Genomic DNA, 20210 nt, shown 5'->3' with positions numbered 1-20210 from the left:
GAAAGGTATATGGCTTTAGGGTAAAAAACAAAGCAGCAAGTATGAAAAGGAAAAAATCGATCTAAATCAGAAATATCAACAGAGTAGAAGAAGGGAAAAGGAACAAAATCGCCAAAACATAAAAAAAATAATAGAATTGGTATCCATCTCTTTTGAGAAATAAGATTTCAAAATAGAGCTCTTTGGTCACAGACCTTAAGTATCTTCATAGTACAGTGCGACCAGCTCACGCTTTCATGCGACCCCATCTCGCCCATTTTGCATTCTACCTACTAGTCCCCCTCCCACTCCAAGTGCACTGCCAGGCCGTACTCTTCCGCTCTCGCTCTCCGTTGATTCAAAATTTGCCTTGCGGCCAGCTAGGTTAATCAATAAGTTTTGAAGCGATGACTTGCGTTGACCGCGGCTGTAACCGCCAAAACTATCATCGCCTGATCGGGAAGATATCGAAGAATGAGTAGAAGAGATAGTTCCGTTCCACTTTTCGGTCATGCTAGGCATATTATTATTCCGCTTCGGGAGCACTCTTTGCTCAACCTATTAACAAGTTTGAATAAGCGATTAGTTCAAAAAAAAAAAATATCAATTGAAATGCAGAACCTTTTGAAGGTCATTGCTTGGGTTTTGGTCATGTAAAGTGTCGTTAAAAGGGCGTAATCCAGTATCGATAGGAGACCGACTGAGTCCGTTTCCATATTTTCCATCAGATTCGGATGCAGTTATATATCGAGGCACCTGTTCATTTGATCCTCTACTAGGGTTTCCATGTTTTTCAATTATAGTCGAATACGCTTCTAACTGTGCCTTTAACCCTGCTAGAACCCGTTCCTTTGCCAGAGCTTCGGATTGCAACTCGATTACTTGCTTCTCTAGCTTCACAATTTCAGCTTTCATCTCATTCTTTTGCAGGCGTAGCTTCTCCTCTTGACTTTCGAGCTTCTCGACCTCATGCTCAATTGCAGTCTTCCGTGCTCCAAGTTCCGCTTGCAGTTTTACAAAGTAGGTAGATTGCGATTGCACTGATTTAAGCCCGGATTCCGCTTGAGCAATCTGGGTACTAAGCTCTTCAAGCTGACTTGCCAAATCACGCTTCACTTGCTCGAGATCACGCACTTCGGCATTCAGGCGCTGAATCTTGAGTTTTAAGGCATTTGGAGCTTCATGTGCGCGTGAGAGTTGGAAATCTTCTCGAAAAGCATCCACGCAGCGGTGCATTTCAGCAATAATACGCTCATGCTGTTGCTGTTGTTGCTTACTATTCAATGCCGAATTATTGTCCGCCGTGTGCGAAGAAGCGCTTGAGTTTTTGAACTGCTGTTCAAGTGATTCAGCGATATGCGTAAGAAGCTCTGTGTGCTGCTCGGCCATTCGATCAAGGCCATCCTGTATTAACTGTTTGAATGTTTGGCTGCTGCTATCATAGAAACGTGTTTGGCGGGAAAGTAACTCCGTCTGTTCTTGCTGAATATTCTGCACGATATCTAGAAGTTCTGAGAGTATGGGATTCGAATTTAAGTATTTTTCCGGAGGCTGCATAGGAGATGCATAGTCAGTCAGATCCGCGTCCCCGGGATGAGAAGATCGTGCATGGTTTCGATTAGCTTGTCCCGATAAATTTTTCTCCAGCATTATTATCCGACGCAATAATTCTTCAAGCTTGTCAGATACATTATTCTCATTTGTTCCGTCCCTGCCAATTGACCTCATATCCTGAATGCTGGCATTTGCTTTAGGCGACAATGCTCGATCCGCAAACTCGCGCTGCTCAGTCTGCAAAGATAAAACTATGTTGATTAACTTTTCCAATTTTGCTTCGATTTTATCTTGCCCAAATTGCTCTGCTAATTTGCGACGAACACCGATCACTGCGTCAGTAAGCTTTCGTTCAAGCTGATCTTTCATACTTGGGTCCGCTAAATCGCTACTGGCCGGCACAGTTGATGCCTTGAAGACTGCACTTGATTCATTAATGATCCGCTCAAACTGACAAGTGAGTTTTTCTTCAACTTCCTTGGCAGATTGTGCAACTTTTATGGAAAGTTGCTCGATCTCGGAATTTACTTGCTTAAGCAACTCCTGTGTTTCTTTACCCTCAAGAACGGCAGGATGGGGTGTGTCTGCCAATTCAGCAAGGTGTATGACGAGTTCTCGCATTGCCTCAGTTTGCTCGTTAAGGCGCATATCCAACGATTGTACCAGCTCCTTGACTGGGTACTGAAGATCAGCAATATTTTTTTCTGAATCATTTCCAGCTTCATTCTTTTGATTATGCAATTGCTCATCGTACAGCGACATAAGGCGACACTGGCTTGTGTTGATGAGCTGCATCCAGTCTACGAGTGCGTTGAGTTTCTCATGAAGTGTGTTACGGAGAGCTGCTGTAGGTTCACCTTCACCCATCTGAGTCACTTTTTCGGTAGTGTTGTCATCATTCTCCGCATCATTGGGTTCTAAGTGTCCACGTACGTCATCGACAGCACTTTGAAGCATTTTAATTGCATCGCTAGATTGCTGTTGGCCTTCTTTGAATTGCTTGGTGAGTTCCTCCCTTAGCAATCTTAACTCTTTAATCGATTCGTCGGCGTCACTCCGGACAGCACGCCACTCACTTGCCGATGCCTCTAGCTTGGTAGCAATCTCATGCACAATGCATAGCAGTCCCCCGTTTTGCCGCACACTTTCGTCATTTGAAGTCGACGCCTCTTCTGATTTATTATCCCCTTGAAGCAACCGCCTCATATCCTCTCGCAGCGCAGTAAACTCATTTCGTGATTCGAGCATACTTTCATTGAGCGTGTGAATGAGTGAAGCAAATGATCTATTTTTCTGCTTTATATCTCCTGATTCATCGCCCTTTTCTGGCAATAGATTTGGTTCTGAGCCAGTACTAAGGCATTGTTCTACACTGGTGAGAGCTGGAATCACAGTTTTATCAAAGAGCTCGTTAATTCTAGTCTCGAACTTGCATAGTATCTCCTCTTGACTCTTAGTTGTATCGACTACAGTTTGTAGTGAGGTGGTAAATTCCTCGAGCACCTTGCTTGGTCCCTCAGCCACATTTGTCCCTTGGCTTATTTTGACATCAGCAATCTGTTGCTTTAGTTGCGCCATCTTTTGGTCAATTGCAACAACGAGGTCATAAAATATTGTGCGGAATTCCTTCACTCCCCAATTTCCCTTATTAGCAACCTCATGCCTAAGTGCTTGTGTATGTCGTGCAAGAATCTCATTCACTTCCTTCACCGTAGCTTCCATTTTCTGACGAATATCTTCCGATGCTTTCCTTTCCTCCTCAGAAGGTGGGCACACCTTTGCCCAAGCACGAAGCTTAAGCTCTTGTTCTACCTGGCGCTGCAATCGCGATACTTGTTCACGGCCATGGTCATCGGCTTCCCTCGCAGCCGCTTGCCATTTCTCAACTTGTGCTTCTAAGCCACTGATCTGTTCTTGAAGTGCACGCCTTTCTTCCTCCGCACGGTCTTCATAGTCTCGACGTAACGTTGATATTTCTTCCTCGCGCTGCCGGACCTCAAGTTTTGTATTCTCTAATTCATGAGCTAATTGATTAACCTCTTCTTCTCTTTCTGCCAACTCCTCTTGTATCCCCACAAGCTCTTCTCGCAGCGCCTGGTTTTCTTCTTCGAGTTCCACCTGTGCGCTCTGGAGTGAACGATTGCTGTTTTCAAGCATCTCCATTCGTGTCTGGAGCTCTAGATGAGATGCGCTCGAAATGCGAGGCATTAGGGAAGAGAGCGCGTCAATCCAGTTACGACGATCATTGATGTCTTCAGTTCCAAGCCATATATCTTCTTTGCGGACAAGCATTCGAAACTCATGGCGAATGCCGGGTTTGTATTCCTGGTGTCGAGGTTCTATCTCAACACAATCCGACATATCCACTGTTTTCCTATGGACTTGCTTCTAAAATAAAAATAAAATGATGAGGACCAGCAAGAAGTCAATATGAGCATCAAACGTTTTTACTCCTGCATCTTTATAAAGTAATAGTCGCCCTGGTTTCGACGTGTCGCCAAAGCATGCAACTGCGTAATATCGTTTCCATTGCTAATGAAAATATTAGTAAATAGACCAGTTTCTGCATCAAGTAATCGCACTCACTTTAAGAGAACTCTTTTTCCATATCCATCCTTCTTTTGCAACCTAGTGTTTAATAAAATGCATCAATATAAGTTATTTATGTGATTATGAAAATATGTCGTACTCTGTGATCTCTGGGTATAACAAAATCTTCTTCAGTGCAATCGCTCGATACAGTCCCATCATCATGATCTCCAGAATGTGATAGTGTTAAATCAAAACTGACACGATTAGGGGATGTGGTCGAATGCGCCAATGATACCGATGAACCTCCTGGTGATAGCGGAGTGCTTTTGGAATTCCTTCGCTTATCATCTAGAGATGTTTGAGAGTCGAAATACCCCGAAGGCATATTCGTCTGAGTCGGAGAGAGTAGGTTGGTGTCAGCAGGTGGTACGGGGCGCCGCAAGGATTTGGATGGAGACTTGGAGTGCTTTTGTGAAGTCGCAATGTTATTGAAGGAGTGGCTCAGGGGAGAGAGCTTGTTGCGGATTTTACTCGCTTTGGTTAGATATTCATCAGACATAGTACGTCTCGTAGAATGCAATAAATATTATATCGATGCTTATCATAAAATGTTTCAAAAACGAACACGTAAAAATCAGTACAATCAGAGTGAGGAGAGGAAGACGCGTAAAGAAACTCTACAATCTATCCAGAGCACAGGCATTTTTTCCTGATTTATCTGACTTTGAAATATTTTAATACATGCTTTCCAAACGAGTACGCGATACTATTATTATCATCGAATATTAATTAGACATAATACACATGTTAGCTACACTAATCCTTTCAAGACATGAGCCTAGTTCGTTTCCATCCCTTATTGCAATATCCTCTGGCATGATTTATGTACGGTCATAGGGTTTGAAAACTTATCATATAATTGTGGCTTGGTTTAAAATAAAAGAGAAGCAAATATCTCCTGCGGAAAGTTAAATCGAGAAACTGATTTTAATAATAGTCTTTGTATGAAGACGAATAATAGAAATTAACGGCGATAGCGAAACTAAAATATAGATTTATTGCGATCCATCAGCTCATCGAGGATTAGGTAGGCACAACTTTTTCTTTTTTCAACGGCCTTATGCAGAACTCTTTTTCTCCGATGAATTTCTGCAATCTCATTATTAGATTATAAATGGAGTTTTCGCTTTCTTTGATTATTAGCTTACTGGTTTTATTCTATTGTAGTTATGAGTATCCTCAAAGGTGCGCTAGAGCGGCTTTATGCTGAGGCCCGCTCGACAAAAAATAAGGAATTGCGTGAGGAATGTGAGCGTTCACTGGAGCGTTTAAATGATGATATTCTAACAGCCCGTGAGTTGGAAGAACGCGATTTGATGAATGCCGAGGCTACGATGCGATTGCAAGCAGCTAGTGAGAAGGCAGCAACATTAGTGGAAGAGCCTGCATCTTCGATCCAAGAAACAGATTCATCCTCTGCTGCACCCGCGGCTTCACCTTCATCTACTCCATCTGATAAAAACCCTGAAATCGAGTCTGAAAGCCCTCAGCGCGAACCCACTGAGGCACAGTCGCCAATATCCACAACACGTCCTTCAACTGGCTCTTGGGCAGGACAACGAGTATCATCCGCGCAACGCACTTCTACTTCAACAAGTCTGTTAGGAGGTGGTTCTGATCTACCCCGGGTACGTGCCGATGCATACTGGGAACCTTTCCGCCTTGCTTTTCAGCCCGGAATGCCGTCAAAACTTCGCATTGTTGCGCTCGATGCGTTACAGAAGATAATTTCTCATGGCCTACTGCCAGGAGACGAAATACTTTCAGAGGAACGAGCTCAAAAAATTTCCAACCCACCTGCGAACGATAACCAGTTATTGGGTGGGATCAGCGAAAATAATGATCTATCTCGTTTGAAGGATCCTCATCTTTTCACTGAAAATGTCGAAACCCCCTCTCCTTTCTCTCTGTCGGATTCCGCTCCTGGTATGCCCTTGCCTAATCCGTCAATTCAGAACTTATGCCTGGTGGACGAAATTGTACACACAATCTGCACGAGTTATACTGGGCCTTCAACAGATGATGGGGTGCAACTGCAGATTCTTAAAGTACTACTTCATATCGTTACGTCCGATACGTGCATTTTGAGCAGTCTCTCTTTACTGAAAATTATTCAAACGTGCATGAATCTGCACTGTTATAGCCGGAACATGGTTAATCAAACCACTGCCAAAGCAGAGCTGACACAGATTGTGAATTTGCTCGCCAATCGTGTGGAGACCGCGCATGCTGCTATGATAAATGCTCCTAGTACAGTGGAGACCTCCAGCACGGATGGACCAAAAGAAATTGGCGAGGACAAATCCATTACAAAGCTATCAGAAAAAGAACTCATTTCAAACGAGATACATCCTAATGAAGAGGCCGTCGGTGACAAAACTGGAGCAGTTGAAGATATTCGTCCTCAAGATGCGAGCACAAAGGCTTTGGATAAACCATCTAGTGATAATAGTGACTCATGCCAAACTGAGGGCGCTGGTCTTGATCAAACGAATGGGTTAGTGCAGCCCTCGGATGCACCAGAGTCGACGGAATTGACCAATGCAGCAGCTGAACTTGCTCCCAACGACCCGACGAATGAAGCTGATGTACCCAGCGAAACAAAAGAAGAATCAGAACATATAACAATCGAAGCTCCTTCTCCCTCCGAACCCGCACAAGCTTCAAGCATACCCGAAGAGGACCTCCCCACAATCTCTCCCGAACCCCAGCGCCGTCCCGAGCTTACCCCCCATCAATGCTATTGTATTATTCGTAATCAAACTCTGGCGGTAATCCGCCTGCTATGTGACTTCTCAATGTGCACTGATGCATCCATCACAACCTCTACGAAAAGTGCACACGATGTCGAGGAGCTGAGCTTGCGCACCCGCACCCTCGCTCTCGAGCTTATTCTTTCAATGTTGAACAACGCAGATGCTGTATTTTACACGCTGGAGCCAGCATTCATCTCCATCATCCGCCAGCACCTATGTGTTTCCCTGTCACGGAATGGCGTCTCCGCTAATCCACAACTTTTCGAATTGTCACTCTCCATTTTCCTCATGTTACTGCGGCATTTCCGTGCGCCCCTGAAATCGGAACTTGAAGTGCTATTTAATGAGATTTACCTTCAGTTCCTCGATATGTCAAACGCTAGTTTCCAGCAAAAGTCGATGATTCTTCAAGGCCTCACGAAGATATGCTCCAACCCCAGGACTCTGGTGGATATATACCTAAATTATGATTGCGACTTAGGCTCTGCGAGCATCTTCGAAAGGACGGTTACTCTTCTTTCGAAATTGGCGCAAGGCCGACAGAAACCTCAAGGATCAACAATGGGGAGTGTAATTGGTGCACATGCGAGCGCACTATTGTTGGATAATCGGGCTGATTTGGCAATGATTCAAGAAAAAAGGTTGAGGGTTCGGGCATTGAGATGCTTGGTGGGAGTGATGAAGAGTTTGGTGGAGTGGGGGCGGCTTGGAGGGTCACCTAGCACTTCTTCAGGATCAGGATCTGCGCTAAACGGGCATATGGCTAGCGGGGAGAATGATAATACCCATGCATCGACTGCAACCCCTCACGCCAAAGGCTCGCATAATGTATATATCCTACAACCCATATTAGTGATGCTATAGTTGACTAACTTTCTTCGATATTAGCGCGAGCTTACGGGTGATTCGGCTGAAAAAGAGGAATCAACTTCCCCAGGTCTTGATCCCCACGCCAATTTAAACCAAACGACAGTGACAAGTTTGGAAGAGAGCGAAAAGTCTTCCAAGTCTCGCCCTGTAATCCTGCCTAAAAACCCGCTACAAGCACTCTCTATGAATGATCTTACACGCCACCCAAACCTGAGCTCTGCCAGTGTGCACTCGATGAATGGTAGCAGCGCTGATGGGGAAGACCACCCCTCCCAAATCGAACAGATGATGTCTCGGAAGCAGCTCCTCCTTAAGGGCATTCTTCTTTTCAACTCGAAGCCAACCAAAGGAATGCGATTCCTTATAGAACACGGATTCGTTGAAGATACGCCCGACGCACAAGTAACCTTCCTGCTAACGACAGGAAATCTAAGCAAGGCTGCGATTGGGGAGTATCTGGGCGAAGGGGATGCAGCAAACATCCAGATCATGCATGGATTTGTAGATAGACAGGATTTCACTGGGTTGGGCATAGTCGAGGCACTGCGAAGATTCCTACAGACCTTCCGATTACCCGGTGAATCTCAAAAAATCGACCGCATCCTCGAAAAATTCGCCGACCGATACTGCGAGACCAATCCGGACGCATTTACGAGTGCCGATACTGCGTTCTTCCTGTGCTACTCCATCATTATCCTCAATACAGATCAGCACTCTCCCCAGGTGAAAAACCGAATGGACAAGGCTGCATTCATCCGCAACAACCGAGGTGGGGCGGCTTCAAGTGACCTCTCCGACGAGTTTCTCTTAAAGATATTCGATGAGATCGTTGCAAATGAGATCGTGATGGAGGAGGAACAGGTACATAAAGATAAAGAGGCTGCCCCTGGAGGACCCAAGCAGCAGGAACTATACCAACGTGAGACGCTGCAAATGCAAAAGAAGAGCCAGCAACTCCTGCTTTCCTACCAACAGCGGGCCACATCGGACTCCTCGCTTACCACGGCTTACCGCAGTGCCACACATGCCGAGCACGTGAAGCCGATGTTCATGGTCGCGTGCTGGCCGCTCATGGCGACTCTGAGCTTGGTTTTTGAAGAGGCTGTGCCTGAAGAAAGCGCGGCCCAAGACTACTCGCGTGCAAATTCAGAGACGGTCACCCTATGCCTCGATGGATTTTCTTGTGCCATCCGCATCAGCAGCATTTTCCGCATGGCCACCGAACGCGACGCATTCGTGTCCAGCCTTGCCAAGCTTACTGGCCTCAATCATCTCGATGAAATGCGCCCCAAGAATGTGGCTGCAATTCGCACCCTGCTGCACGTTGCAAACCCAAATGTGCTTGGCGAGTACTTGGATGCTTCGTGGGTGACCGTGCTGCGCACCATTTCTCAGATGGAGTCCTTGCAGCTGATCAGCGCCAATGCGGGGCGCCAGCGCTTGGAGGGCCTTGAGCTTCGCGGGGTTGATTACGAGAGTCGGATCGAGAACGAAGAGGAAAAGAAGCCTTTTCCGCGGGCTCAACAGCGCCGAGGCTCTGTAAGCGCCCCTATGCGCGAGGTACAGTCGCAGCAGACGCTCGTCGCGATTGATCAGATCTTCGCCAATACAATGCTTCTGAGTGGAGACGCGATAGTGCACTTCTTCCGCGCGTTGTGCAATGTATCCACCGAAGAAGTGCGCTCCGCACGCACCCCACGCATGTTCAGCTTGCGTCGCATAGTTGAGATTGCGTATTACAACATGGGTCGGATTCGTTTTGAGTGGATCCCGATTTGGAAGATCCTACAGCCCCACTTTGAGACGGTGGGAAGTCACCCCAACGCCGACGTCGCGACCTTTGCGGTGGACTCTTTGCGGCAACTCTCGATGAAGTTCCTGGATAGAGACGAGTTGGCACGGTATCACACGCAGAATGAGTTTTTGAAGCCTTTCGAGCACATCGTACGACGAAGCCCATCCTTCGCCATTCGAGACCTTGTGATCCAGTCGCTCGTGCAGATGATCACCGCACGGGCACGCAACATCAAATCGGGCTGGCGGAGTATTTTCGTGGTCCTGGGGCATGCTGCGTCCGATGCCAACCACGCGCTAGTGGAGTACGCATTCGGCGCGGTGCAGATGGTGCATCAAAAATACATGAGCCTACTGGGCGCTGCCTTTGTGGACTACGTGGGATGCCTGGTGGAATTTGTCTTCCATGCGAAGGAGGAGGACGTGGTGCTCGATGCCGTAAAGCTGCTGGGCGCCTGTGCGAAACGGTTGACGGCAGAGATGGTGCCTCCTGAGGAGACCGAGGGGGCTAAAGAGGTCACTGCTGTGCGTGTAGTGGTAGAGGAGACAGAAGAGGCCCAGGCGAAGTCGACGAAGCATCTGGAGGAGGAGCAATTTTTCCTCCGCTGGTTCCCCGTTGTCTCTGCGCTCTCACGGGTCGCCATCGACGGTGAGCGTCCCCGAGTCCGCGCGCAATCGCTCGAAACCCTGTTCGAGCTGCTGTTTGCTGCCGGCCATGTATTTGACCCTACCTATTGGCACAAGCTCTACCGAAATACCCTCATGCCCGTGTTTGAGGAGATAAGGATGGGCCAGAAGCGCTCGGTAGAGGTGGCGCAGGCACTGCGCGGATGGGTCAATGTGTTCTGCGCGTTCCGCACAACATTGGCCCGTGAGCAGGAACTTCTCGCCGAAACGCTAGATCTTCTGGTCCAGATGACGCGACAGAATCGCGAAGATTTGGGTGCGGCGGGGATTGGCGGCTTCCATCAACTTTTGAAGCAATGCGGGTCGCTGCTCAATGAGCAGGGGTGGGAATCGACGACTTACGCTTTGGAGGCCCTCTTCGCCGCCACTCTTCCGAGGGAGTTGATGCTGACGGAGATAAAGGAGGAGGAGCCGGAGAGGAGCGAAGAAAAAATCCGCGCACGAGAAGCCGAGTTTCGGGTCACGTTAGCAAAGTGCTCTCTGCACCTGCATCTGTTGGCGGCAGTGCGCGATGCCATGTTGTCCGACACCTCGTTTCACCCTATGGCGGCGCGTCCGAAGCCGGCCGATCAGCTCCCCGAGCCCAAGGCGGGCTCCACGCCTAAGGCCACCACGCCAACCTCACCTGCTCCTCCCTCTTCCCAAAGCGTAGCGCTTTCTGAGCCGCTTGGGCTGCACGTAATGCCTCGGAAGTTACGACCCCGATGGGTCCATTGTCTGCGCACCTCGTTCCAATTTGCACGCGAATTCAACGACAATATGGGGCTACGAACGTATTTGCTCCGAAAGGGCTATATTCCACAGCTGCCGAATTTGGTGAAGCAGGAGACCATGGCGCTTAGCACCTATCTGTCGCTGCTGTTCGATCTGCACCGATGGGTCCACGCGGAGCATCCGCCATCCAACACGGCGGAAGACGAATTGGCCGATTTCGAGCAGACGGTGGTGGAGGAGGAGCGGGAGCGTGAAGAAGTCACCTCGCAGCTTCTGGAGGAATCGAAGCGGATTCTCGACCGTTTTGTGGCGGTGCTGTCGGCAGAAGCGAATCATCCCCGGGAGGTTGCCAACCTGGCGCCTCTGGTCGTGGTGGTGTTCAAGGAGCTGTTGCGCACCGCTTGGACGGGTCCGCAATCCTCATCGCGGGTCCGCCAAGAGATCCCTGCCTTTTTCAGGTCGGGGATCAAGATGGTGGGAGTGGAGAGGGGCGATGTGCGCGGGGTTCTGCAGGAGTTTATGGAGCGGATAGCAGAGAACCTGAGGTTCGAATTCTGAGGGGCCCCTCGAGCCGGGGCGATTGGGCTTATATCATTTTCTAGTGTCATTCCATATTTAACAGCGTCGTTTCATGGATGGGTTGTCGTCATTTTTCCTCTCTCTCCCTCTTCCTTTTCCCCTTTTCCTTCAAATTTAACCCTATTTCCTCCTTTAAAAATGATCGAGTGTCAAGAGTTTATGTCGTTTGCTTCTTCTTTCGAGTGGGTTGAAATATACATAAGGATATTTCGTAGCTTTTTTTTTTACTTTTTTATCACCTAATTTTACGTTCTACTTTCAGTCTCGTCAATATATACTCCCATCTTCTCTAGTGGACGGTGACTTGGAATGGATAAGAGACATTTATTAACCTCAGGGGGGGCGCATGGGAAGAGCCCATTAATTCTCCTTCTTCTGGGCGACCTTTTCTATCCCAAACTTGCTCAAACGCACGCCCATCACCACTCCGAAGAGGACCACGGGGACACTTCCCCAGACCACCACCCAGAACTGAGGCTGCAAGTTTGCACGAGCCCAACTGGTATTCGTCCCGAGAACGGCCGTGGTCCATGCTAGGAACAACATGGCATACCCGGACATCCGATGAAACCTCCACATGCCCCTCGCCTTCTGAACTCCGCCGAAGACGTTTGGGAAATAGACCATACTTACACCCACAAGAGACTGGCAGACGATGTAGGAGAGGGTCGCAACCCCAAACCACGAATGAAGGCTTGAGCAAAGAGTCAGTGGATGCAGTATGACGCAAGGAGGGACACGAGATTGAACTTACGATTGAAAATGCGGTTTTCCATTTAAAACCTTGTTTGTAAAAATGATCGCGTTGCCGGCTGCAATGGCAGTAGCGGCCAGACCGTTCAAGAATTGATGATAGATGAGGCCCGTTTTTTTCTCCTGCTGCGTGTGTGCAGGCTGCAGGTTTGTGATTCCCTCGGTCAAGCAGACCAGCGCGAGGCATGCAAGCAGGGGATGAAAGATGAAAAAGTCATACGGGATGGCAAGAAGAGAGAGAAGGATTGCTCCAGCGAAGACCCAAGCGCCAATTTGAGCTATCGTAGACATTACAAATTGATTTTAGAAGAGTGGGGGGGGGGGTTATTAATATACTAGATTAAGTTCGAATAACAATATAGTGACAAGAGTCCAAGACTAAATTCCTCATCGCCCCTTAGTAACCTGAATGTATCTACAAGGAGTTTTCAGACTACTCTGAAATTAACTTTAATTTGTCCCCCGAAGCCGCACGAGAAAATTGCAATAGAAAGGAAGGGGGACCCATAGGCAACAAGAGCTTGCGCATGGATAAAAAGCCCTGTTCAACCTTGGGGATGGTAGGCGGTAGAGGGTTCCTATGAAATCATGAACAGTCGATCGCGAAAAGGGATTATTTATATGACTATCATATACCATCTGCGCCTGCTTCCCGAAAGTACTCGATCGATGGCCCATTGGTTTCCTCGGATGCATTTGGGCACTGCGAATGAAACGCGATTTACAGTAGGTTTAAGTATATTTCTCGTTAAATCAAGCAAATCGGCAAGATCAAACACAAAAACAATGGCCACAATAAGCCGAATAGACACAAGGACCATGGCCTAGCTCCCCGCTGAGAGCCTCGGAGTTGCTTTGAACACGCGAGGGGGGACTAAAGCCGAAATAAACTATAGGATGCGTACACGATGGTTGAGGTTAAGCTAATATTCTGCCTCTAAAAGCCTTGTTTCACGTGGGTTAGAGTTGCACAGCAACTCTCTTTGTAAGCAACCTCTATACGATGTCCATGTCTGCCAGCATTTTAAGGAATAAAGTAGCACAGTTGTGGCGACGCTCTTCAGCTGCAGCTCAATGAGGTCCTAAGGCTTGGCCGTTTCAATTTCTGGTGCCGCTTTGCAAAATAAATGTACCGTTTTGGACGAGAGGTCCCTGCAAAAGGGGGGTGACGCACAATGATGGAGGAGCGCACCTAGTGTTCTATAGTAGAGGATGCTAGGACTTGTATTATGGGAAAGGGTTGGATGCAGTGCCCAATTCCTTAAGATTCCATGTCGTTTCCATCCTGCATAATGGAGACGCAGTCTCGCCTACGTGACCTAATTCTGTTTTTTCTGGATGAAAATGCTCAGAGTTGCTGAACCCTTAATTCTCCCACCTGCAAATCAGTTTATTTCCCTCTTGCCTCATATCGGCTGTCAATGCAAATAGATGACTCATTTCTATGACATATGAAGGGTTGCTTACGGTCCTAAGACATAATAGGATCTCTCTAGCACGGCATCGCTCACCACTGTGCTCCTATACATGGGCAGCGAGCTAGCCCGCTCTTCGGATTACTCCTGAAAGGAGTGCAAAGCCCAAGAAAAAGCTTTTTTCTTGGAGCTAAGATGCATGGGATACGTGAGGCATATGCGCCAACCCTCAGCAAGTGCCATATGGCGAGTGCTGAGTCCTCACGTGAACTGCCTCTGATATCCCAGACCTCGCCATTGCACCCCCAATCTCCCAAGCGGGATTCTCCAGTCGATTAGGTCGTAGTTTGGCAAATAGGCAGGTGGCATTGCTACAATTTTGGGAGGGGGAGAGTGTGGCGGTGATCTATAATGGCCAGCCATCATGCGCCCTCATTGGCGTCGGAGGGATGCCCATGACGTAGCCCCCCTTCTCAGAGCCATTGGGACCCGTTTTGACCTGCATTCTAACAGGCTGACTTCACTCTCAGCGCTCCAGCCAGCTTAACAAGATGGGGAGCTGGGGGCGATCAGCTGCAGGCGATGCTGTGCAAATGTGGTGAGTCGCGTTATGCATAGGAGGAGGATAAACAATGCAAGCGGCAAGGTTGCAGCTGAGGGTGCTCATGACCACTAGTAATGCTATGGGAAAAAAAATAGCTGGCGTCGCTGCCATTTAGCTAGGGCGCGTACCGCCCAAGGCCAGAGCTGGCGCGGTAGGTTGAAGGTGTGCCGGATGCGAGCATTGCGCTGGAATGGAGCAGACGTCATTGGCATGAGCGAGGGCACGTGAGGGGCTTCCGGAGACATCGGAGGGCCACTCGAGGCGGGAAGCTGTCACCGGGAGCAGGACGATGAGGGAGGATGAGGTCATCGCCTGCAGAGGGATCGAATCGAGCCGTTCGACGAGGGCGGCCAGGGAAACAAGGAGCTTGTTTTTCCGCTTCACACTGCAGTTCGGAGTTGGATTGCCGTGCACATTAGAGTTTCCATTGGTGAAACCGGCCAGATTTGTACAGGCATGGAGGGCTCGCATGAATGTCAGGGGAGGAGGAGGAGGAGGAGGAGGAGAGGCTCAGGCTCAGGCTCGAGCAATGGCGTGGGGGCGACGCAGCATGGGCGTAGAGTCATCCCATGACGCGCCGGGCGGCCGCTGCGGGACGCCGGCTGCAGGCTGGGCAGAAAACAGAGCCCTCCCCGCCCGCCACCCCCTCGGCCGGGCTGTGGGGAAATAAGGTTTGCGATCACTCGACTCCGGTGCTTGTGGAATCGTATTGCGCCGTGAGGGCAGGCTCGAATGCCCAGGCCCGCTTTGAGTAGTCGCGCTATTCTGCAGGCACAAGGAAGCAAACCATGTGAGCTCGAGTGGAGATCGAGCGCTCTCGCGGCACATGGCGAGGGTTACGGTTAGGTTTCATGAAAAAGTCGTTGCGCTTGCGGAACCTCAGCGGCCTCTCCCCCCGGCCGACTGCCGCGCGGGTTGGGGGCGGGCGGGCCAAATCACCGGGCTCGATGGCACAGGGCAGGGGGCCACAGAGTCACTTGCCGCGTAATCTGGTGAGAGCGATGCAGCCTGCTCGATCTCCTGGCCGTAGCTTATGTCCGCCGCCTATTGGAGCCTGAGATCATGTTTCATTAATAATTCTATTTTAATTTTATTTTTTCTCATCCTCCTCCATTGCTCAGTGCCAACTTCAGCGCGTGCTCTCCGGCCCTCCTCCCCCTCCCCCCCCGCCCCTCTCCCGGCTTGGCTGCATCCGCATTAGCAAAGGATTTAATAAAGACTTACTGTGTGGTTCCCCTGCGAACTCTGCAAGAAAGTGAAGAAACTGAAAGAATATTGCAAACATTCCAAAAGTCGGCTCGTGCCATTCCACTCCCCCCCCATGTCCGTTCTCACTATCCTTCCACGGCAATCCAGTCAGATAGACACCGGCCAATGCGAGCCGCATCCGCCCGCCTTCTCCCCCAAGCCCGAGCAGGCCGCCCTCCTCTCGCAAGATGACCAGGCCGATCCCCTGCTCGGGTGGGCCCTCTTCCCTGATTTCTCGCGTCTGCAGCCGGCTCGATTCGCGGAATCCTTCGAAAAACTGGCGACACTGTGCGCAAAGGTGCTTGATGAATGCGATGAAAAGTACCGGCCGCGATGGGAGGGAACGCTGGAGCTAAGTAGATATCGACCGCCTGTTGTGCTTGTCATCTCTGCGGAGAGGCCTATCGCTGGACTAATAACTCATCCTGGATTTGCTTATATAGCCGAGGATATCGACGATATGCTGGAGCGGGTGTACCGTATCATCGCCCACCTGAACATGGTCAAGGACTCAGACGAGATACGCAAGGCAATGGAGCTCATCCAGGTAAGTCCCCCTCTCCCCGTTCTCCGGCCTGCTTGTTGACGCAGCCCCTCACCCTGTCGGCCCTGGATAGCCAAAGTTCGTGCTCCTCTGGCTTCGGATGTACCAGTCCGTCCCCCGGTACCACGCCCTCAAACTGCTTCAATCCAATACCGAGCAATGGCATTCCCTCTCTCCCGAGCAACGGCATATCGTCACCCGGACATTGACGGAGATGGAACGCAGCGGCGTCGGTCTGCCGGAAAACTCCCCCGAAAAGCTCCGCTTCAACGCCATCATCAAGCGGCTCGCGGATCTCGGCACCCGGTTCTCGAACAACGTGCAGGATGCAATGCACGCCTTTGTCGAGTTGGTGTGGAATAAGGAAGAGCTGAGCGGGTGCTCCGACGGCTTGATGGAAACGATGCTGAGAAACGCTCAAAAGCTCGGGTACGGAGAGGGCGACTCCGAGAAAGGACCCTGGGCGATTTCTCTAGACTATCCCGTGCATTCGCCGTTCATGATGTTTTGTGAGAACCGCGCATTGCGGGAAAAGGTCGGTGCTGCCCCTCTCAAAGCGCCCCACCTAAGCAACTCACACGCTTTTCTTTCTTGCTTAGATACACCGCGCATCCGTTACTATTGCATCCGAAGGCAAATTCAACAACATCCCCATCATTAATGAAATACTGCAGCTGCGCCAAGGTGGGTTCTACTTCTCCTCGGGCTTCTTTGGAGGATAGCTTATTCTTCTTTTCTACCGCGCTTCTTCCCCTCCCCCCCCCTCCCCATCTTTGTCGCCTCGTTTTAGAACAAGCAGAGCTCCTTGGATTTCGAAATTACGCCGAATTTTCCATGTCGAATAAAATGGCCGAGCGCCCCCAAAATGCTCAAAAACTTATCGATGATCTGACCACCGCGGCCAAAGACCACGCACAGCGCGAGCTTGAGCTGCTCTCTCAGTTTGCGGAATCGCAGCTTAGCATCTCGCTTCCGCTCCAGCCGTGGGACATCAAGTATGTCTCCGAGGCATACCGCCGGCATTGCTTCCGACTCAGCGATGAAGACCTTCAGAAGTATTTAAGCTTTCCTCGCGTACTCGCCGGGATGTTTGAGCTGGCGGAAGAGCTGTTTGGGGTAAAGGTGAGGGAGGTCCTCCCGGGCACCTTGGAGCAGGGGGAGGTCGTGTCCGTATGGCATCCCGACGTGACGGTCTATTGTGTGAGCGACGCTGAGAGCAACGAGACCCTTGCGTACTTCTTTGCCGACTTGTACTCGCGCCCTGAGGAAAAAAAGAGCGGGGCCTGGATGGATATGCGCACCACGCGGCGGCGGCTGAAGCCGAAGGGACCAGGGCGCCTCAAAAAGGAGCAGCGAGCCGAGGAGCAGGAGAATGGGGGGGCGATTCGCCTCCCGATTGCCCATCTGGTGAGCAACCAGACGCCGCCTGCCAGTCATGCCCACCCGACCCTCATGAAATTCAGTGACGTCGAGGCTCTGTTCCACGAGTTCGGCCATTGCCTCCAGCACATCCTCACGCGCGTCGACCACCCACAGGCGTCCGGCATCAAGATGGTCGATTGGGACTTTGTGGAGGTGGCGTCGCAGTTCATGGAGAATTTTTGCTACGACCCGCAGTGGCTCGCCCGCTTTGCCGTGCACCACGAGACGGGAAACGCAATGCCACCCGAGATGGTGCACGGGCTGCAGGAGCGGCGGCGATTCTTGGCAGGAATAGGGATGATGCGGCAACTGCACCATGCACAAGTGGATCTTTTCTTACATAGCGAATTTAAGCCGCCACGGAAAGAGGAGGAGAGGACGGCATTCGAGGTAGACTTGGGGCTCTGGGAGAAAGTGGGGCTCTACCCGCGCGAGCCAGACGACCGATTCCTTTGCCGATTCACCCACATCTTTTCGGGAGACTATGCAGCCGGGTACTACAGGTGAGTCTTGTCTTTCCAGAGGCACGAGAATGTATCTAGTATCCCGCATATTCACACCTCCTCATCCTACACTAGTTACAAGTGGTCCGAAGTGTACTCCGCCGATGCCTATGCTATGCTAGAGGGACTTTCCCTCGATCGCCAGCGAGAGATGGGCAGGCGATACCGTGACACGATTCTGGCGCTGGGGGGCGCCACCCCCTCAAAAGAAGTATGGAAACGGTTTCGGGGAAAGGAAGAGGCTGATGTGAAAGCCTTGCTAAAACAATCTGGATTGATATAATGCCACTAATCACACGCCTATTTTTTTTTTTGAATTTATTTATTCATTTATTTATTTCTTTTTTTTTTTCTGTACATATGATACTAATGCCCATCCGATTTGCATACCCTTATCCCTATCTTTTTTTCTTCCATTTACTTTCTTCTTTCTATCAACTCGGAATTTCCTTTTTTATTGAATACATATGATAATATTCCCTACATCACTCTGCTCGTCTAGGAATATCAGGAAAATGGCTTTTCTATGCGATTCTTTTTCTTTTTCTTAAACAAAAACCAAAGAAATGAAAGTATACAAGTACGTGAGGGTAGAAATCTTCTCAGCAGGCTGTCAAACACCTCCTCGCAAGCTCGGCTCTCCCTCTTAAGTAAAAAAAAAGTAAAAAAAAAAGAGGGGGGAGGGGAGAGGGAATTAAGGTATACTACAGAAGAAAGCTTGAGCAAAGCACGGGCGACCGCTTATTCATTGGCAGTCGCGAAGGCCCGGAATAAGATGGCTCCTCCTGACCGTGCCGTCACGCTGATTGGGACACCAGCGCCCACGAAGTAGACTTGGCCTGTCTCAATCGCAATTGATTGGCCCGCGCCCTCCAGAAGTGCAGCCCCTTCCGTACACACCAGGATGCTTGGGCCATGAATCGCCTCGAAATGCTCCACCCCCTGGTCCTCTTGCAGAGGGGTGACTAGGATCGAAAACTCTTCGATGGGTGGATCGTACAAGATGGTGTGTTTTGTACCCGGGAAGTGTCGCCCGGGCATGATCTGTGATTCGGCAGACCCATAGTGGTAGGTAAGCATGCCAACGAGAACCTGGACGTCCTTAAATTTGGGGGTGAGTCCAGCACGAACCACATTGTCGGAGGCAGCCATGCACTCAACGCAGTCTATGCGGGTAAACGGGTTAAGTTAGAGATCAAAGGGGAAAGAGAGGGGCAATGGATGGAGGAGCAGTAGGCTATAGTTACCTCCAGATAAATACGCGTGGGGCTCATTGGCCCCCAAATAGATGGACTGTCCGGGTTGTAGGCAGATGTAGTTCATAAGAAGTGCACAAAACACGCCCACATCACCGGGAAATTGTCCATGCAGTCGTGCTAACAACTCGTGCATACTTCCCGCTGGTGCATTCGGATCAAGCCGTGCCACCAGTTTCTCCAGCTGTGTTTTTACCCGCGGAGCTTCACTCGTCATCAGCGCGGTGAACAAGTGTTTCAATACCTTCTTGTTTTCTCTCACCGCCTCGTCCGAGGTCGACCCGGCATTTTTTTTCACAGCCACGCGAAATTCTTCCACCACACTCTCGCCCACTAACTCTCTGAATTCCTCAAACTCGTCCAAGTGAGCCACGATTTCTTCGAGTGGCCTAAACCCGCAAAGGGCTTCGAATGGGGTTAGTGCAATGGCCTGCTCGGGTTTATGGTTAGGGTCTTTGTAAACTTGCGGAAATTGTTGAAATAATTGAGCGCCGAGGTTTTTATCCGGGTGCGCCTGAATAGAGAGCGCCTTGCGTACCGAGAGGATCTTGAAGAGGAAGGGGAGATCACCATTATATGATTTGAGGATAGACTCGGTCATTAGCTCTGGCGTGGAGGCAAGAATGTCTTTGAGGGTAACGGAGCCATTGCCATAGAGATGGGCGGGACCATTGGGATGCGTTCCCATCCAGAGCTGAAGACCAAACACAAGTCAATGCCATCTTATCTAGGAAGCACAAGAGCCAACAACAGCTTACCTCAGCGTAAGGCTTTGCCTCATCGATCTTAAATTCCGGGTCCGACGAGGCTAGCTGAGCAACCTTGCTCTCGGTACCCAATTTTCCCCAGTCATAGTTTTGCACGGGGCAGGATAAGCGAAAGATAGGACTCGAGGGAAGCGACATTATTAAAGAGCACGTTTGTCCTGAAATGGCGTGTA

At 49.9% G+C, this 20210-nt stretch overlaps 8 protein-coding genes across 8 annotated transcripts; 4 read left to right on the top strand and 4 right to left on the bottom strand.

Annotated features, from left to right (window-relative positions):
- Positions 1 to 234: 234 nt before the first annotated feature.
- On the bottom strand, positions 235 to 4624 carry VTP21DRAFT_5886 (uncharacterized protein; the record flags this gene model as incomplete). The annotated part of the gene is made up of 5 exons (XM_069396455.1): positions 235 to 537; positions 601 to 3921; positions 3985 to 4065; positions 4120 to 4161; positions 4223 to 4624. 5 exons carry the CDS (start codon positions 4622 to 4624, stop codon positions 235 to 237), a joined length of 4149 nt encoding a protein of 1382 aa, XP_069247541.1.
- Positions 4625 to 5294: 670 nt separating this feature from the next.
- On the top strand, positions 5295 to 11504 carry VTP21DRAFT_5885 (uncharacterized protein; the record flags this gene model as incomplete). Its single annotated transcript, XM_069396454.1, has 2 exons — positions 5295 to 7709; positions 7770 to 11504. 2 exons carry the CDS (start codon positions 5295 to 5297, stop codon positions 11502 to 11504), a joined length of 6150 nt encoding a protein of 2049 aa, XP_069247540.1.
- Positions 11505 to 11885: 381 nt separating this feature from the next.
- On the bottom strand, positions 11886 to 12569 carry VTP21DRAFT_5884 (uncharacterized protein; the record flags this gene model as incomplete). Its single annotated transcript, XM_069396453.1, has 2 exons — positions 11886 to 12219; positions 12280 to 12569. The coding sequence occupies 2 exons, from the start codon at positions 12567 to 12569 to the stop codon at positions 11886 to 11888; spliced, it is 624 nt and encodes a 207-aa protein (XP_069247539.1).
- Positions 12570 to 13888: 1319 nt separating this feature from the next.
- Positions 13889 to 14157, top strand: VTP21DRAFT_5883 (uncharacterized protein; the record flags this gene model as incomplete). Its single annotated transcript, XM_069396452.1, has 2 exons — positions 13889 to 13925; positions 13982 to 14157. The coding sequence occupies 2 exons, from the start codon at positions 13889 to 13891 to the stop codon at positions 14155 to 14157; spliced, it is 213 nt and encodes a 70-aa protein (XP_069247538.1).
- Positions 14158 to 14219: 62 nt separating this feature from the next.
- VTP21DRAFT_5882 (uncharacterized protein) lies at positions 14220 to 14768 on the bottom strand (the record flags this gene model as incomplete). Its single annotated transcript, XM_069396451.1, has 2 exons — positions 14220 to 14374; positions 14426 to 14768. The coding sequence occupies 2 exons, from the start codon at positions 14766 to 14768 to the stop codon at positions 14220 to 14222; spliced, it is 498 nt and encodes a 165-aa protein (XP_069247537.1).
- A 98-nt stretch (positions 14769 to 14866) lies between these two features.
- On the top strand, positions 14867 to 15285 carry VTP21DRAFT_5881 (uncharacterized protein; the record flags this gene model as incomplete). Its single annotated transcript, XM_069396450.1, has 2 exons — positions 14867 to 15003; positions 15069 to 15285. The coding sequence occupies 2 exons, from the start codon at positions 14867 to 14869 to the stop codon at positions 15283 to 15285; spliced, it is 354 nt and encodes a 117-aa protein (XP_069247536.1).
- A 333-nt stretch (positions 15286 to 15618) lies between these two features.
- VTP21DRAFT_5880 (uncharacterized protein) lies at positions 15619 to 18297 on the top strand (the record flags this gene model as incomplete). Its single annotated transcript, XM_069396449.1, has 5 exons — positions 15619 to 16092; positions 16163 to 16624; positions 16689 to 16773; positions 16880 to 18014; positions 18090 to 18297. 5 exons carry the CDS (start codon positions 15619 to 15621, stop codon positions 18295 to 18297), a joined length of 2364 nt encoding a protein of 787 aa, XP_069247535.1.
- Positions 18298 to 18755: 458 nt separating this feature from the next.
- Positions 18756 to 20175, bottom strand: VTP21DRAFT_5879 (uncharacterized protein; the record flags this gene model as incomplete). Its single annotated transcript, XM_069396447.1, has 3 exons — positions 18756 to 19180; positions 19262 to 19964; positions 20029 to 20175. The coding sequence occupies 3 exons, from the start codon at positions 20173 to 20175 to the stop codon at positions 18756 to 18758; spliced, it is 1275 nt and encodes a 424-aa protein (XP_069247534.1).
- Between the last annotated feature and the right edge of the window lie 35 nt (positions 20176 to 20210).

This window comes from Calcarisporiella thermophila, assembly GCF_041956535.1.
Source record: "Calcarisporiella thermophila strain CBS 279.70 unplaced genomic scaffold VTP21scaffold_24, whole genome shotgun sequence".
NCBI classification, from domain to species: Eukaryota; Fungi; Calcarisporiellomycota; class Calcarisporiellomycetes; order Calcarisporiellales; family Calcarisporiellaceae; genus Calcarisporiella; species Calcarisporiella thermophila.
The sequence above is the reverse complement of the archived record's forward strand: the minus strand, read 5'-3'. Positions and strand labels throughout refer to the sequence as shown.